The 18,260-nt window shown below is 43.2% G+C and overlaps 1 protein-coding gene across 4 annotated transcripts in view; it reads left to right on the forward strand.

The window, feature by feature from the left end:
- Positions 1-314: 314 nt before the first annotated feature.
- si:ch211-196i2.1 (collagen alpha-1(I) chain) overlaps positions 315-18,260 on the forward strand; it is a 46,803-nt gene continuing 28,857 nt past the window's right edge. For 2 of the 4 annotated variants that reach the window (XR_002170467.1, XR_002170468.1), the window contains exons 1-6: positions 315-576; positions 8,298-8,445; positions 8,826-8,984; positions 9,848-10,040; positions 11,320-11,457; positions 11,757-11,837. Coding sequence is in view for 2 of the 4 variants with exons in the window: in XM_019888795.1 (XP_019744354.1) it covers positions 447-576; positions 8,298-8,445; positions 8,826-8,984; positions 9,848-10,040; positions 11,320-11,457; positions 11,757-11,837 (849 nt within the window). In the remaining 2 variants the exon portion in view is untranslated. The remainder of the gene's footprint in view (positions 577-8,297; positions 8,446-8,825; positions 8,985-9,847; positions 10,041-11,319; positions 11,458-11,756; positions 11,838-18,260) is intronic. The other 2 variants (XM_019888795.1, XM_019888794.1) reach the window with 2 other exon arrangements.

Below are 18,260 nucleotides of genomic sequence, written 5' to 3' on the forward strand. Positions count from 1 at the left end.
ACTGATCAAATGGGAGTGTGATTGGAATACAGTACTGGGTAATCATTCAACTCGAATGCCTTAATGCTGTGCAATACAGAATTCAAATCAAGATTTCCAACAACACGCGGCTCAGCGGGATCTCTTCATTATAACAGTAGCAGTTGATTTGCGTTCCGCCACCCGGACGTTTCCTGGCTGCCATTTATGAATGACAAATATTCCGAATTGGATGATAGTAAAATTTCGAAGAAATACAGAGTTCTGATTGGCCACATAGGAGAGCGTGGGCGGGTCTTGTCCGGCTTCATCGTTCGATGTGGCGGAGGGAGGGGAAAACAGATGCCGGCTGTGGGAGAGGAGGAAACGACCGGACAGGTGAAAAAGACCCGTGGTTTTGTTTTCAATCAATGACAAGCACACTTTTATGTCCATAAGGCACTTTGGCACCGTCATCCACGAAAGAGATGCTGTGCTGGGTGTCTCGGTGGACACTTTGCCTCCTCGGGTTTATGAACATGTGCAGAGGCGCCCCCGGAGATTTCCCAACCTTGATTGATTCCGAAGGCGAGTCTGGCTCCGGGATGCTGCACACCGGTAAGAAAAGCCTCAATTATATCCGAATCCTTGTATAGCGCAGACAGATTGATGTCATTGAATTCCTCATTGGAATGCTTTACAATTCACGAGTCCTAAAATGACAGAAATGTCTCAAGCATGTGATTTAATAATTAAGTGTGAACTTGAAATGACTTTATTTGTAATGAAATTCGAAGGACGTCAGCTAAAAGATTGCTCAGTTGTTAAATATCACCCAGCAGCGTTTTATTTTTATTTTATATATATATTTTGTAACTTTAATCACATTTGCTCTGCTTTTAGAACAATACAATATATCAAATTGAGGCTGGGCTGTGTGTGTACTGTGATTTAACAACTTGTCTAGTATCTGTTGCAAAATTGTGAATTTGGGGGCATTTGGGCAGTACAATTTTCACTTGAAATTTTACCAGAACCCTCTGCTATAGAACCTAGAACCTGTAGTGTTGGTAAAATGGCATTCTTGACACCCTTGTTGACACACTAGTAGTGTTTGGTTGCCAACTTTACCTCTCATGCCAATCTGATGCGCCACAAACAGTTGTGATGTTTGCTCGGATGTCAGCAGATGGTGATTATATATATATATATGCAACTTCAATCTCTACTATGCAAAGCAAAAACCATTTGTCAACAACACCCGGGCCCGAGCTCGCCGAAGAGGGACTGATGCAAAGTGGAAAGGTGTTCTGTGGTCTGACGAGTCCACATTTCAAACTTTGTTTTTGGAAATTGTGGTCCTCGTGTCCTTTGGGCCAAAGAGAAAAAGGACCATTTTGGAAAAGACGGTTGCGGATTCCTCATTAATGCTGAGAGGTACATACATACAGGCTTTGGCGAAATAAAACATCGAAATAAAAATAAAAACACCTCAATAAAAACAAAATACCCAAACCTTTGTTAATTTACTATTAGACAGTTAGTAGGATTTCCCATTGACGACTAGCATTAGCAATGGTAGTGTTTCTAAAACCAAGTATCGTGTGTCTTGTATTTAAGTATACATTGTCGGTAATTCCTTTTGTTGTGTGTTTAGTTTGACAGTAAACTCAAACTGGCGCGTCAATAAACAGCCGAAAGCATGCGCAAGTAGGGTAGAATAACACGCGGTGCATGCTTGTATGGATGGAGTCTTATGCATGCGATAATGTTGTCCATTTTGTCCGCAGAAACAGGCGGCAAATGCAATCCGTACGTATCACATCTGATGGAAGGATTTCCGTGTGCCATCTCGACTAATTGAAACACAACAATCCCGGCGGCTCGGCTCTCTCCTGTTGTCAAAAAGCCAAAGAGTGAATGAACAACATTTTATCGCTGGTAATACATCTTTATGGTGTCAAAGCAACTTAGACTTCATATCACATTATTATTATGATTATTATTATTATTATTATTGGCATCATCGGCAAGACCATAACTCGGCGACAAATCTTTCCTTCTGTCTGGAATAAGTCTGTGTTGAAGCAACTTAGACTTCATATCACGTTATGATTATGATTATTATTATTATTATTATTATTATTGGCATCATAGACCATAGCTCGGCTACAAATCTTTCCTTCTGTCTGGAATAAGTCTGTGTTTCTCAAGCCGAAGATCTCAGCAACAGTCTGAACAGATGTGGACTGAATCATAGTTTTTAGGGTTTTTTTTTTCAACGTTGTTTTCATTTCAAGAAACATTTTCAAGGAGAGCGACTCATAGAAATGCATTCAATTTTTTTTTCAATAGATGTTCTCTACACTTCTCACGACCTGAAAGTTCATTTTCTAATCATAGTTTTTAGGGGTTTTTTTCCAACATTGTTTTCATTTCAAGTAACATTTTCAAGGAGAGCGACTCATAGAAATGCATTCAATTTTTTTTTCAATAGATGTTCTCTACACTTCTCACGACCTGAAAGTTCATTTTCTCTTTTTTTTTCCTGCGATGCATACTCCATGACCTCAAAAAAAAAAAAAAAAAAATCCCCCCCAACATCAAAAACACTCATGGGATACTTTTAAGAGTGGTGGATAAATAAGATACTTTATCAAGTGGATATATTGCAAATCAAGCCAATGAAAACAAGTTTGTCGTTGTTGGCAACGCACTGGATGACAGAACGCTGCAATGGTCTGTTTCACTGTCAGAAAAAACAAAACAGAACACAAACTTTGGGGTAAAAGCCATGTAATGCCAGACATTTATAATAAAGTGTCCAGTCTTCAAACCCCTGTTGAAATGCACATTTATTTGTTAAACAAAAAAGAAAAAAGAGAGCCAAAGATAAATCACGTCAAAATGTTTGCACCCTTCATGTGAACTATGACCTGCCCAACTCATAAACAACAAATAACTTAAAAAAATATAGATCTATCAATCAAAAAAGGGATCTCATAGTTTACAGGATAAGCCTACTCAAGATTTGGCAGAGCATTAAATATACGATGGTAGACAGTAAAGGTAGTCATCATTGAGTGGAGAAAATATGGCACAAGATTGACATTACCCCTGTTTGACTCTCTCGCTCATTGCGTCAGACAGGACTCAAATCAGTTTTAAACAATACCTCAATGTGACTTTTACCTACCTTAGGGAAGTTTGATTATGTCTGGCAACCGAGGAGGAAAATGATGCAGAAGAAAAATGTCTCGACTCTAACCAGTGAACTTCAAATGATTACGTAAGGGTGTGTTTTCAATTTCCACCAAACCCCAATCTGGGTCAAATCCAGCAGATAACACCCAATTTTAACGACGTATCAGTATTGCATCTGAGACTAAACGGGCTATTTTCTTACCGATTGGTGTTAATGCAACACCGACATTCTCTTTTTAACACCGTCGCTGAACTTTTATCACCGGCTGATTTGCAGCGTATAGACATAAAACATGATTTTTGTTATTTCCACTGTTTTTAATTTAGAACAGCTGTAGCATAAACCTGTACCATGAAAGGAGTTAAACACTCATATGCACGCATATGTGCCCCCCCCCCCACACACACCACTTGCATGCACGGGTGCTTACAAAGATAAATACTTGATTCGTGAAAACCCATTTTGACATTTTGACAAGTCTAGTCAGTCTATAAAGAAAAAAATTGAGACTCAATAACAGTTGACATGAAAATGAAAGGTAGTGGGCCGAGCCAAGCCAGATCAAAAACTCAGCGACTCACAAATCTCGAGCAGAGTGAGCCTATGATGTCATGGCCAGTATAATACCAGCTGCATGCCCGGGTGTCTGCATCCAATGAAATAACGAAATGGTGGTTCTTGTCGGACCGCAGAGCCATGCCCCGCAGCCCATTAATTTGGATAATAAACTTGTAGTATGCGGTACAATGTTCCAAGTAAAGTGTAAAGCAGATGGAGAACTGTCCTCACCTTGTTTGCTCTGTGTGGAGTTTGCATGATCTCCCTGTGCCTGCGTGGGTTTTCTCCGGGTGCTCCAGTTACCTTAAAACTCATCTTTATTCTTTGGCTTTTGACTCGGCATGAGACTTGATTTTTAGTTGGACTGTTTTTTTTTTCCTACTGTCTTCGTTCTTAATTTATTGTTGTATGGATTATTTTTGCTCCATGTACAGCACTTTGTACACAGCGGTGGTTGTTTTAAAGTGCTCTAGAAAGTTGAGTTGAGGATCATCGACCTGTGACGGCTCTATGATAGCGGTTTGCCAGGCCTGGCTGGGTGTTCCATTTTTGTTTCGGTACTGGCGGTAACATCAGTGCTCATCGTGCATGGTGGTCGTGGAAGCTTTTCTGCACACCTCACTGATTAGAAGACGTGACATTTTAGATGACATTTTGCCTGGGGCAACAAAGCAAATCAAAAAGGAAAACCTGCCCGAGGACTTGATGACAGGTAAATTTGATGCTTACAAGTCATTCTGTGTAAAGAATGCTGTTCAGTCACAGCTGACTCTTGCAGACAATGTCAAATTGCCGCTGATTTATGGAGTTGTTTCAAGCAAAGAAGGAACTTGCTGTTAAAAATGATTTCACACCCTCCCTTCAGCTCCCCAGTATGATGTTTTCACCATTAAGGTGACTTATGGCCAATGTAAAAAGTACAGTGAGTGACATGTCAAAGCATTTTCGAGGCGAACTCGCATGTGCGGCTCTCCATTACCGTGTCTTGAAGACATGATCCTGCAAATGCAATGCTACTTTGCGGCAATAATCCTCGGGGTGGGATTTCCCACTTCCTTAGTATAGTCAGTGCTAACATAATGTTGAATTTATTTTTCCCCGTGACTGGCTCCAGCGTTCTTAAGCAGTACTTTGCAGAATGCGTTGACGGCCAAAAGAGGGAAGAATATGGCAGGAAGCAGGACTGTCTCTGTTTATCGTCTTAAATGGTGATTAAAAGTCATGAGCCAACTCATGAGACCTCACCCAAAAACGGAGTTTCAAAATTTGTTTCGGTTATTGAAACGAAGGCAAAGGGTGGAAAAAAAAATCATGGTGTACATAAAATGCCTTATTTTGATTTGACACATAGATAATCAGCCACGAGAGCCGCATACCGAAAACTGTAAGGTTGAAGGGGCCACTTTAAAATCCGTCCACTTTTTGAAACACGCAAACGTGAGTGAAGAAAGCAATTCTATATTGTTTGTCTTGTCTCGGTAAAGTCATCCGCTTTCTGTTGAAGGTGTTAAGGCAAAAAAAAAAAAAAGAACATAATGGAGTAAGGTGCCCATTTTTCAAACAGTTACTTGTGGATCGTTCAGGTGACGTCTTCATCAATCAGCCATCGAGCACAAAGTGGAAGAAACAAGTTTTGCCTCAAACATCTTTACTCATTCCAGCCGTGATTTAGCTTTAAAAAAAAAAAAAAAAAAAACTTAGGCCATAAATGAAACAATTTGACCTATCAATCAAAACATGACAGGACGGCCCCCTTTGCGAACATGCGGATTGAAGTATGTTCCTGGAAAGAAATGAAGCTCGTTTCTCCCTCCAGGACATTTACTTTTTGTGCCGTTGCAGTCGAGTGCATGTTGAAGATTTCCGCGACCCGGGCTCATCCGCTGATCCACCGGGCCTTGTTACAAACACATCTGTAATCTCCATCTGGGGCATTTGCTGGACTTCCTCCAGTCCTCCGCTAGACTCTGAAAGCTGTTAATAGGCCAGTTTTCACGGGGAGACTCCTCTCAGAGGGACACACTGGCAACGATAAAGCCTCTGTTGGAGCCTTGCTTTTTGTGAAGTCAGCAACAGAAGGTGGAACAATTACAGGGTGGGGCACAAACTGTGAGTTCCCGGCAGTGCACTCACACAGTTCGCTGCGGTGGGGACGCTGGTATTTTTCCATCAGAGCAGGTGGAAGTCTTTAATCAGCTTCCCATTTGGGCTTCCTCGAGCTATCCGAGCAGAGTCTGGTAATGGTGCCAGCAGTGTGATGGAGCTGTCTGTCACTCCATCATCTCGCACGATTAGAATCATAAAGATCTTGCCACAGGATGACACGGAAGCTCACTCGGTTCTGCTTTCTGAAGACTGCTGGATGATGTCAGGCTAAAAAGGCTTTTGGCCACACGGGGACAGACTGATGATTTTAAATTGGATCGAAGATGTCTGTCTCAGGGCGGTACCGCGGTCGGCTGGTTCGCACGCCCCGGCTCGCTTCATCATGGGATGATGTTCGACATGTTCTAAAAGCTTGTACATTGTACTATTTAATATGAACTTGCTATTCCTTTTGGTGTTTTGTGTCCCTGATTTTGAACATTTCCATCCGTAAAACATCTCACTGGCAAACTGTTTGACCCCGTGTCACTAGCAGCAGTTAAGGTCAAGAGTGCAGCAGAAGCCATAATTCAAATCTCTCTCGCGCTCTTGCTCTCTCAGCCCTTACTCACTCTGCCCACTCCCCCCCCCCCTCTCTCTCTCTGGTAGGCTGGTATGTTGGATTTTTTTTTTCTTGTCTGACCCGAAATAAGTTCCATCAGTGCCATTTCCCAGGGTCGTGAAGTGTGACCACAAAGAGAGCGCTGTTTTGAAGGCATGTGTCTGCCAGGATCTAAAAAATAATTAGGTGACAGATTTGGATTCGGTTATACAACCGATGGTGCGCTCCCAGAGGTCAGAAGTTGTTGGAAGTGTTTCCATGTTCAAGGGGCTAATGTACATGTGCTTCTGTTCCAATGCGAAGTGACCCGCTTGCTGATGCAGAAATGTCTCGGGTGTTACACCTTAAACCACCTCTGTTAATCTCATTACAGTCAAGCTTAATCGTGCTAAGTTTGATGTTTTATTAAGTGGAAAAAATGTATTTGGCTGGACCCCAAGAAGCAGGGAGAAAAGCTCAACTCAAAATGTAGAGGGCGCCAGTGAAGTGATTCCAGAGTAGGAGTGATGTGCTCCCTCTTACGAGTAGCAGTTAAAAGGTGAGCGGCAGCATTCTGGACCAACTGGAGACACTTCATGGCTGACTCCAAAGTCAAGTGCATGACAGTAATCCAGCTGCACAAAAATCTTTCACGTAAGTGTTCCAATCTAAAAATGTACGCCTCATGATCATAAACAATTGCACACACCAAAAACATTTCTGCAAGATGCCATTGATGACACTATTTGGTTCTGTAAGACACAAAAGAAAAAATAAGTTGCTGTCACTTTAATATCATTCATACACTAAAAAAAGTGTCCACTGCTGACAGGCATCATCATCATCGGCATCATCCTGGTTACACGGCCAGTCCACCAAAGGGTGTCACCTTACAACTCGTCAGCCAACTGGAACAAACAAACGCAAAAAATATTTTTACCGACAGCTGACATTTATGTTGAAAATTAATGCATTCATTTTCATACATATAATCATTCATTCAAGTCTTCTCTCACTTTCTTCATGTGATGAGGAGCACTTTGCATAATGCCCAAAAGATGTTCTTTTTTTTTCTTTTTTTTTTTTCCTCAAAACTCCAGCTCTGAGCACAGGAAATAGCATATTTGCTACCCCATTATTTATGCTTAATGGTAAAACAGTCTGACGTTCCTTGGCATCGGGGAAAAGAAAAAAAAAAACAACTTTAAACAGGATAAAGTATGCCGGTGCCCTCTGAGCTTTTAAAGTCAATGAGTCCATAAGTGGTTTTCCGCTTTTTAGTAATGGCATCAGTAAGTGGTCTGTTCACAGCGTGCTAAGCTCTACAGTATGTTGTAATTGCCCACAAGTGATGTCTTTTGCATATGTTTGCCACCTGGCTCTCATGACTGTGACGAACAGCAGATCTCTGGAAAAGCAGCACTTCAATTGAGTGCATCTGAACATCAACTGCAGTTACAACTTAGAACTTTCATCATTTTTTTTTTTTTTTGGAGGTTGAACTTTCTGGTTCATATTTCATTTTATTCTCGCACAAGCTGGAAGGTTACCAAGCATATTCTGAAAACAGCCAAGTTCATCAAAAGCTGCATCATTAGTCAAGTTGGAATCCATATTCTTGACCCGAGAGTCTTGGACAATTGAGATACTCCTCTTCCTGATTTAATTAATCAATATGAAGTTGCAGAAAGTCCCTGACTCAATCTGAAAAATATGTTTGAAAATTCTGTTCTCGCCACCTTGCGCAATGTTGCAACGAGCTCACTTTTTCCCACGTTCAATCCCTGTGTAGGTCCAAAGTATAGTGGCCAAACGATGCGATTTTTGTCCACGTGTTATTGTGCAACAAATTCATTTGGCCGTTTATTGAACTGCTCTTTCTCCCTCCAGATGAGGTGAACATTCTGCAGGAGTTTTCCATTCGGTTAGCCAACAGCAAAAACACCTCCGTGATGGTGGAGGATGGCAGGTGCCCGGTCCTCCAGGTGGGACAGTACTCCGTCTTGGCTCTCCCTCTCTCGCAGCTCTTCACTGAAGGGTATGGCTTCATCTCTTGCCGCATCATCGTCAGTGTGTGTGGGTTTTTTTTTTTTCATTTTGAGTGAAAACTTACAATTTTTGTTGGCTCACATGTCTGCTGGCGTTTATGTGAAAACAACATAAACGCGAGCATCAAAGGAAGGTGGAAATATGGGAAGTACCATTCACCAAGCATCACATGATCAATAATTTGATAAATGTTAGAACTGCTTCAGCTGGCTAAATGTTCTTATCTGGCTATTATTTAGATATTTGATGACACACTTTCAATATTTTTCATGGTGGTCTAGCGCATGCCATGTTGCGTTTTCTTATTTTCAGTCCCATCTCTGAAAATAGACCGCACCAGCGCCTCTGATATCAAATGTTGCCGTTTAGGTTTGCCGATGAGTTCAGTCTCCTGGTGCAGCTGAAGAGTCCGCAGAGAGTTGAAAGCAGCGTGTTCACCATGCTGAGCCCGGACGGCCATATCATGCTGCAGCTGCGAATCAGCGCTTTCACCCTCATCCTCACCGAAGCACAGCAACGGCACTATGAGTGAGCCTGCTTTCCTCTTTCGCACCGGATTGCTTCATTGATTTATTTTTATTCCAACACGCGTGCTTTTCCATATACTTGGACGAAAAACGAGGACATGGTGATGCAACTTTTTTCATAGATTATTTACCTTACTCATTAGCGGCTTTGCACATGCACTCATAAAAATTACCTGAGGAACTGTTTGTGGTCGACCTTATTAAAGGGGGAAAAAAATATATTAAAAAAAAAAAAAAAACACCCTTGCAAGCCAATAGATGAAGCTCATGGTGTCCCTGGAGTCTCGAGAACCTGCCCATGCAGGATCCTCCGAAAGGCATGCAGTCATGCATCAAGCTGTATCTTGGCCGCACCTAACCAACGCTCACAAACAGAAACGCTTGCAATATGCTCCAAAGATGAACTTCAAAGAGTTGTATTCGCCAATGATTTTGATCGATGGAGTTCTTGGTGATGAGTGGATACCCGCATGTCCCAACACGGCTGCAGCATCAGCAGAGTGATTTATAAGGGGGTCGTGATGTGGTCAAAACCTTCAAGGGGCCTGAAGGTGTAAAAAGGACCTCTGCTAAATACGTGGGCTTTCGAAATGACCCTTTTCTGTGGCGTTCCCATAAAAAGAAAAACCACGCTTGCCACAGAAAAAAACTCATGCGAGGGAATGCATCAAGCCACATTGCAAAAAAAAAAAAAAAAAAAAAAAAAAGCTTGACATTTTATGGTCATAAGGGGCGATAAACACACAATGGTTCTTTGCAGCACATTTTCTTCTTTTGAAAATGTCGCATATAATAATTTTGAATCATTTCATATTCTTCCTCTCTTGTGATTCTGCACCAATCTGAACACTCTTCCTTCCTCAGGTTCCCCATCCGCGATCTGACTGATGGAAAGTGGCATCGCATAGCAGTCAGTGTGTCTGGCCAGCGGGTGGCGATATTTGTGGACTGCGCTGTGCTGGAGAGTGTGGACTGGGTCAACCAGGGGCTGGGGATCAAAACTGACGGACTCTTCATCATTGGCGGCATCATTGAAGGCTTTGAGACTCCGTTCGAAGTAAGTTGTCTGCACACACACTCACAAAACACAAACCACGACCAACTCTGATACTTTGCATTAATCGAGGGAGAGGGCGAAAGAACAATCTTAGTTGAAAGGTCGACTTGTCGAACTCGTCCCTTGTGCAGGTTTGATGCAAGTCCACACCCACACGCAGGAAAGAACAACCACGAAGCTACTTGTGGTCCTGCCCAAACCCATTCCCTATTCATTTGCTAGACATGCAGCTGCGACGCGAAGACGCCGTGGCTTTGTGGTTGTAGAGTCAATGTTATATAAAAAAAAATGAAATATTAATAAGATGAGCAATATATTAGATCATGACAGATGTATCAAACGTCAGGCAAATGTTGATGCAAAAATCTGTACCGTTCTGTTTTGATATGATCGTTAGTGTTGCTGAAACACTGGTTTTGAAGACTATTCAAATGCGCCTAAACACCGAAAATGTCTCGATGAGATCATTGCATAATAGGTTGACTTCAGACAACTGAACAAAAACAACCAATCTATCCTGCGGTTGTGTTAATTGCTCCGTCATGTTGGTTGTGTTCACGCATACCTTGTTCTACTGCTCGGTCAGTTGCACTTGTGTTTGCATTTCCTCTTTCAACGTGTAACGCCAACACAAATGCTCATATTTTCCCTCTATGGAAACATGCAGTAACAGACATGGTGTTGGATCACTTTTCTTTTTTTTTTTTTTTTGGAGGTGTGAAACTTTTCTGGCATGGTTGGCTTTTTCGAATGACTTCCCAATGATTAAAGGTGAAGCCGCAGGGAGACATTGAGCCATTCTGCTGCTGACAGATGAATTTTTTTCGGGATTTTCGATGTACTGTTGCCTTATTAGCTGCGTGGCATGCACCAGCTTGTCTGAGGTTGGCAAAGCCGTGATACTCCTCCAGGGTTGGAACTGTGCACACATCAGCCACAACCCGAGACATATGGAAACCTGCACAATCTAGTGAGATTCAAAAATGAGACCTGTATCAAAACATTCAACTGGCGGAACTTGCCTGTCCGGATCATTTTCCAACATATTCAACCACGCAAGAGCCAATTGATCAGTTGATGACCCGGTGCGGCTCTGGATTATTCTATATTTGCTTCCAACAGCGCTCTAACTCACAGAGTAGATCCAGCTCTGCACTTAACAGCAGCCGAATCTCCACATTCAGAACCACAAATGGATGGTGGGCCGCGAGTGGCCCCCGGGCTGTAGTTTGGGCACCCCTGTCTTAAAGTAGATTTCTGCCCGCGGGTGTTGTTGCAGGGCCATCTGCGACAGTTCACCTTCCTGATGGACAACCCGGATGCTGCTCGGCAACACTGCAGCCACCACCCGCCGCGCTGCGGTGGGGACGACACCTTCAAAGCTCCCCGCTCCCTGCACGACTTTGACGCTTTGGAGGTGAGAAAAGGAGCAATTGCACTGGACACTCAAGGGAAATATAAAATATAAAGACATGACTCGATCTCAGGACGAGGCAGAAGTCACAAAAACTGAGCGCCCGAGCCGTGCCTGGAAGCGGGCGTGCAGGGTTTCCCCCCCAGAAAACTTGCGCAGCCTGTTGGTAGAGAACGCACTGCCATGTACGAATATCGAAGAGAACATTTGGCTGACCGCATGGCTGCTTTTGAGAACACCGAAACTCTGCTGCGCAATCCCCAACTATGTGTGGTTTTTGAACCCAGTCCGTTTCTTCTCAGATCCTACCATTGTCCTCAAATGACCTCGACGACCCGACGGGGCACCCCGAGGATGAGTTACTTTTCGCCCTTCGCCACACCGTAAGTCCATTTCTCGCGTACTTGAACTCCTGCATGCCAAATTCACACTTGACCTTCATGAAATTGAAGACTTGTAAATCATGAATGAAACAAATAAGTGAGTCCGAGTTGCCCGGGTTCACAATGGCTCCGTGGTCTCCACCGATAATGTGGGCAAGCCGACCAACCATGCCGTCATGGTGAATGTTTTCCAGCTGTTTAGAGGCAGGCGGCGGTGTAGCATTTGCCTCGTTTCAGTGGTTTTTGCCCTTTCATCAGCTTGTGTGAATAACCCCAACTTGTCTCATGAATGCGATCTGGAGCCTGCGGCCGTTGGGCCCACCCGACCACTTCTTGCGACTGGCTTGTGACTGTGAAAGGGCTTAGGAAGAAAGCCCTTTTGGCCACTGTGTTGCGATTCAAAAAAAAAGAAGCATTACGTATTTGTGGGTATTGTTGGAGCTTCAGATGGCGGTTGCTCTTTCACGTTGGGATCAGGCAAAAAGATTCCATTCGCAACGTGTTCATTTCTCAAACCCACAGAAACGTTCAGTCAAACTGTTAAATATTCGTAGCATATCTGTTATCATATCACTTGTGTTTTCTTTCCCCTTTTAAAATATCGCCCCCGCCCCCATTCACTTGGCAAACATCCGTTCCAAATAAGAGCTTTGAAAAATCCTTTTATTGACTCTTGATCATCACGAAAGCGATCCAAAATGAAAAATGTCAAATTCGAATCATTTTGAATTGGCATTCTTTGTGTTTCAATGCAGCCCGCTTCTCATTAAATCCATCCAGATGTGACCTATGGAGGTGCACCCATCCACTCTCTGGCTCTCCTCAGCGTCTGCACACGAGGGGGTGGTGGGGGGGGGCGGGGAGTACCATTACTATATATTAACAAGAAGTATTTCTCCTCCATTAAGGTCTGCTGTTTTTGTCTTTGGCGCGTAACATTTCTGACACAGGGCCGCATTCCGGAGGTTTCCTGCCTTTGATGCATATTCTGTGTGAGGCCACCAGCTCCTTTGACAGGTGGTCTCTGTAGGGACTTGACGCTAGAGCGGCTAATCCGTACTCCTCCAGTGTGCACTAAGATGTTAAACACTCCCCGAGGTTAGGGGCTTCCATTCATCAATTCCTCTCTACCGAGGCTCACCAGATTTTCCGAATCCAAGCCAGGACACGAGTGTTTCGCTGAAAATCGAATTAACACTCAATTCTCACCAAGTGAATTGCTTGTTAATCTGGCGATACGGTAGATAGCAGATGGAAATTAATTCAATCGTTTCGGAATCAAATTGTTAGTCCTCACGTTTTTTTTGGTGGGGGGGGAAGAAAGTCTGACTTGAATGTGTTTTACTTGTGCGGGCATGATGTCATGTTTTGGCTAACGGGACGATGCTACGTCACCGTGCTTTGATGGCGGGCGGCGTGGCCACAGGAAGATGCCTTTTCTACGAATGATTTATCCATGACGGTTAGTATGTTTGAACTGGTTCATCAACAATGCGAATGTCCGCTTTCATTGTTGCGCTCCTCTTTTCATTTGTTCGGTTGGTTTTGCGACCAAGTTGCCTGTGGGGCAAGCTGGTGAAAGCAAGAGGTCAGCGCCGGGTCGAAGTCATCTCGCCGGGTCGTTAGGAGAGTGGGATAGAGCGCTTAGCCTGTGGTCATCTCTTGGCAGCCTCCAAGACTATATTATGGATGTCATCGGTGAACTTTGGTTCTGGTACACGTCACATCATGTCGGTGCTGACTGTGTGGACTTTCAGCCTGACCCCACTTAGCCTTAAATGTTTCCCCAAAACAGATAGATATCAATCATTATTTTTATTAGCTCATGACATTTCGTGTTAATGTTTGAGAAAACAAATAGTTTCCCGGCAACAGAAGGCTGAGATAGAGTAGATATACTGGCACGCCTTTGACAATTGCGTGACAGTTGCAGGTTTTTTTTTTTTTGCCTGTATGAATTTCTATGAACGCTGTTGCAGTAATTACGACGTATTTTGACTTCAAAATGAACTTGCTCGGGCTGGTCAGAGACTGCGAATGGGCCGTATGTTGCCTGTGGGTCATATGATATCCAACTCTTGGCGTAAGATGAAGTGCACTGACTGGAGAAAAAAAAATGAAATAAAAGGCACCATTGAAAAGACAATCTTAGATTCCGGAGATCTACTCAGACACCCCCAGAATGACTCAAAGAATTCCTTTTCCCCTATTTGAAGGAAACATTTGTTTAAAATTACATTGAGGAAGCGCGGGTTACATCCAAAGCTTCAAGATGCCACGCTTGCGTTCACTTAAGAATGCTCTGTACACTGTCAGGCTTTTCTTTTGGGAGCCAATTGCCATCCATCATAAGTAACTCCTGACCTCTGCGGAAAACCGACTGCCCCCATTGTGAAATAATTACAGACGAGGTCCTCAAATGACCAAGTACGAGAGGAAGTGGATTGTTGACAGATCATGAAAAAAAAAAAAATAAAATCTGAAAGAAAAGATGAATTCAAAGGAAAATAATGATTTCGCCTGTTTCACCGCACTTCACTGAATGATTTAGTCCAGGCTATCTTTGCGGGATTGAACATCCGCTGTCTTAAAAGGGAAATCAACCCCCTAAAATTGTCGAGAATTCAATGGAAAGGTCTGATTTTTCTTTTGGGTTTTTTGGGTTTTTTTTTCTTGTTTTTGCCTGCCTTGCCAGTGCCCAAAAACGCACGTATGAGTTTTTCCACTCTGAATCAGCTTTCCTCTACTCTGGCTCATTTATCGTGCATTCCTCGCAGGGCACCTCTTTTAAGCTCCTATTACACTTGACTTGAAGTGATACTTGCAAAAGGTTACCACTCAATACTTGAGTTAGCGGCGTAAGGGTTCTTTTCTTTTTAAGCCAGTTTAGTAAATCAAGACTTGCTTTGAGAATGCAAGGTGATATTTACCGCTAATGTGGACTTTTCTCGGAATGTGAGTATCGTGAATTTCCTCTCCCCTAATCTGTCTGGAGATCGTTCATGCCTTTTTGCTTGCGAGCAAGCTGCTTTCAACCGAAACCCGGCCAGGAGGGCAAACTTCACATTATCTCATCATTGGCTCTCTTTGTTTCCCTTTTTTTTCCCCAAAAAAGGAAAAGGCAGTCACAGACTGTATTTCGTCTAAGTTTAGTTACACCGATAGATCATTCGACGGCGGTGACTTGATTAAGAAGTTGAGTAATTATAAAAAGATGCAGGTTGTTTGTATTCACTCTTCTTTTTTTTTTTTTTTTTAAATGAAACATAAATTGTTCCAGATGTGACAGCAGTTCATGTTTCCGGAGGGTCTTAAAATTCCTTCAGATCATTTAATTGTCATGTGTTTTTCGTGTATTCATCTTTCCTTCAAATGTGTTTTTCTTCTTAATTGAATGGAATAACAACAAGTCATTTGCCGTCACTCTAAGATGTGCAACTGCTTAGAAATCTGTCCAAGTACTTAAAACCTGCTTAAATCCAAATTTGTAAAACCGGACGAACCCTGTGCTTTTTTTTAGGATTATTTGTTGATACCTATTGTGTATGGAAGGTAGAATATATGGTTGGTACCAGTGAAGAGGGGTGTGCACCTTCTGTGGGTGTGTTAGCCGAGCACTGGATCAACCTCTTGTGCTGAGGTCTGCATGTTGCTATGAATGAAACACAGCTGAAGTGCAAAACAGAACCGCAGTGTCTCCTCTCCAGTCATGTTCTATCCTCTGGGATGGTGCCTGTTCCTCGGATGCTTGCTGTTGGATCAAGACGGGCGGTATGTGCAGGGCCAAAGGCGGCCAAAACAACAGGTACGCGTTGAACTGCTTCTAGTTAAGCGCATTGTGTGAGAGTTGCGCTGAATCGAGGGAGTAGAGGAGGCCAACCGTGTTTTCGTGGAATGCTCTCTTTGTGTTTGTGTGCAAGTTTGGTGTTGACTCGCGGAACGCAAGTTCACCTGTGGAGTTACAGTGCTGAAATTGTTCTTTGTCGAGTTGTTTTTGCAAGTGGCACGGATCCCAGGAGCGTTGCGTGTGCTTTTTTCTTTTCAGCCTTTTGAGATGTGTCAATTGGGTGCACAATTTCCTTTGACAGTATCGTAGATGTTTACCTATTTACAGCTCTACTCAACGTTTTTAAGACCCCAGTGTAAATTATTCCAATATCAAATCAACCGCAATATCTGTTTGGAATCAGAACTGTCTTGGGCTAATTCATTGTACAACTGTGGCTACTGAAGAGAGTCAAATTATGAGAAACGTTATTTGTACTGCGTGCGTCGTGACGTCGATGGCGGCTGGAGTCACTTGCTACTGTTTGGGGTTGGCCTTGTAAAAAGGTCTTTGGCCTGAGGTGGAAGTCAGCTCAATTTATGTATACAAATATTTCAACGTCCCCTCCACCTCTCAGGCACGTATGCTTTCCAATCTTCTATCCCCAGACCACCACTGAGGATTTGGGTTCACTCTTTGATCCCAACTAACAGTGGGATTTGTAACATGGGTGGTCCTGCGGAGTTAAAAAAAAAAAAAAAAAAAACATGACAGCATTAATGCCAGGCTCAACGGAATCACAACAGAAAATCACACGCATGGATGGAGTTAAGTTTCTGGTGACAGGACGCATTTCAACAATGAACTCATTAGCTTTGATGCTTATGATTCCGTTTATTCCTAATATCAAAACCTTGGGACGTTTTGTTCATGACATCATTATTTCAGTAGACCTCCTTTTTTCAGTGGTGTGAGGTGAGATTGTTCAATTTAAAATGGCTGCCTTGGGCCGGTAACGGTTGGGACACCCTGTCCTAAATCATCAGGCCTTTGCTCTCCTTTTCCAGGTCGGCCAATTGCTGCATGCAAGACCCAGCCAGTCTGAATATGTTTGCATACCTGTGTCTTGGCTAGATTTACGGACCTTGTCATTTGATTAGGCCTTTGTAGGAGCAAGTGTTCATTGTGCTGGCGTGTGTGTGTGTGTGTGTGTGTGTGTGTGTGTTTGTATATCTGTGTGCATGTGCGTGCGTGTTGATAGCATTCTTGCCGACGGCACTTTTGCCATTCAATGGGGCCGCCATCAAGTTATAAGAGTCGATCTGTCAGCTGCATGCGTACAGACGCCGAGCAGGCTGACGGAGGGACACGGTAATAACCATTAACGCGGTCCAGGTGTAGCCTGCCAACATCTGCCCTCATTCTGAATGTCTGGCTTTCCTGTTGAGATTTGTACAGACACCGTGTAATGATCATCCTGTTAGGTATTATCACATACAGGTTGCCATTTAATGTCTTTGCGTAGGTCACGGCGGAGCCAATTATAATTATTTTTTTTCATAATCAACGTAAATGAATTCCCAGCAGCTCAGTTACAGAAGACTTCTCATGACATGTTCCATCATGTATATGGACTATTTCCGAGATGCACTCAATAAATAAAGCACGTCATATAGTTAGGCTGAAGCTTCAAGTCTGTGTGAATTTATCTGGTGACTGGCATGAGAGTAAAAGGAACAAAAGAATGAAACGCAATTTGGATTGTCCAACCTCAGACTGGGTCCCAAGTCGATCGCAAGAGGTGTAAGGGGAAATTAGGGGTTAGGGTTAGCTAAGGTTAGAGCACCTACCCTGCTCTAACCCAACTTTCGTAACACAGGCTGAAACATGCATTTTTTTTTTTTTTTAATACCTGAAGAAAGGGAACGCCACTCATACACAGACTCTTCAGTCAGACTTGCGCTTGGCCTGAAAATCGGGCTCATAGAAGCCTTCCTTTCTTGAAAAACCTAAATGGGAATCTGACAGATTGGGAGGAGATAAGCTGAGGGTGGGTCCAGTGTCAGTTTGACAAGCGCAGCAGGCTGGCTGACTGCGTATCAGGATAAGAAAGCATGAAAGGGCCTTTGTTTTCTCTTGAGGCACCGAGTGAGGCTTTTTGCCTACCTCCGCCCTTCCTTCACCTCACGTTGACCTCCGGACTTACCGCGCATCAAGTTTTTATCTCATGATTATTTCATGCATGGCCCTTAATGAAACATCTTGTTGAATGAGTACCTGAAAGAGTTTCTTGTATTCATTCATTCATTCTTTTCTTTTTTTGGGCGCGGGGGGGGGGGAGTTGGAGGGCATTGCTGTTATTGTGCACTCAAGGAAAAATAAAAAACACTTTCCAAGCCATCAATAAATCCTGCTGGTTTTTGCTGGCACAACTCTCACCCGAACATTGCATCCGACTGACTGTGGCATCTGTTCTCTCTTGAATTGCTCTCCCGTTCATGTGTGTCCCACCTGGCCTTCAAAATTAATTCGTTCTAACAGTTGCAAGTATTCTGACGGCACGCAAAGGTTCAGGAGTAATATGATCCGATTGTTTGAGCTACTACCGCATGTTCTCCGTCGTATGCGCTACCCAGCAATCTCTCAGGGTGAGCTCC

The sequence above is a fragment of the Hippocampus comes genome, unplaced genomic scaffold (genome assembly GCF_001891065.2).
Source record: "Hippocampus comes isolate QL1 unplaced genomic scaffold, H_comes_QL1_v1.1 scaffold347, whole genome shotgun sequence".
Classification (NCBI taxonomy): domain Eukaryota; kingdom Metazoa; phylum Chordata; class Actinopteri; order Syngnathiformes; family Syngnathidae; genus Hippocampus; species Hippocampus comes.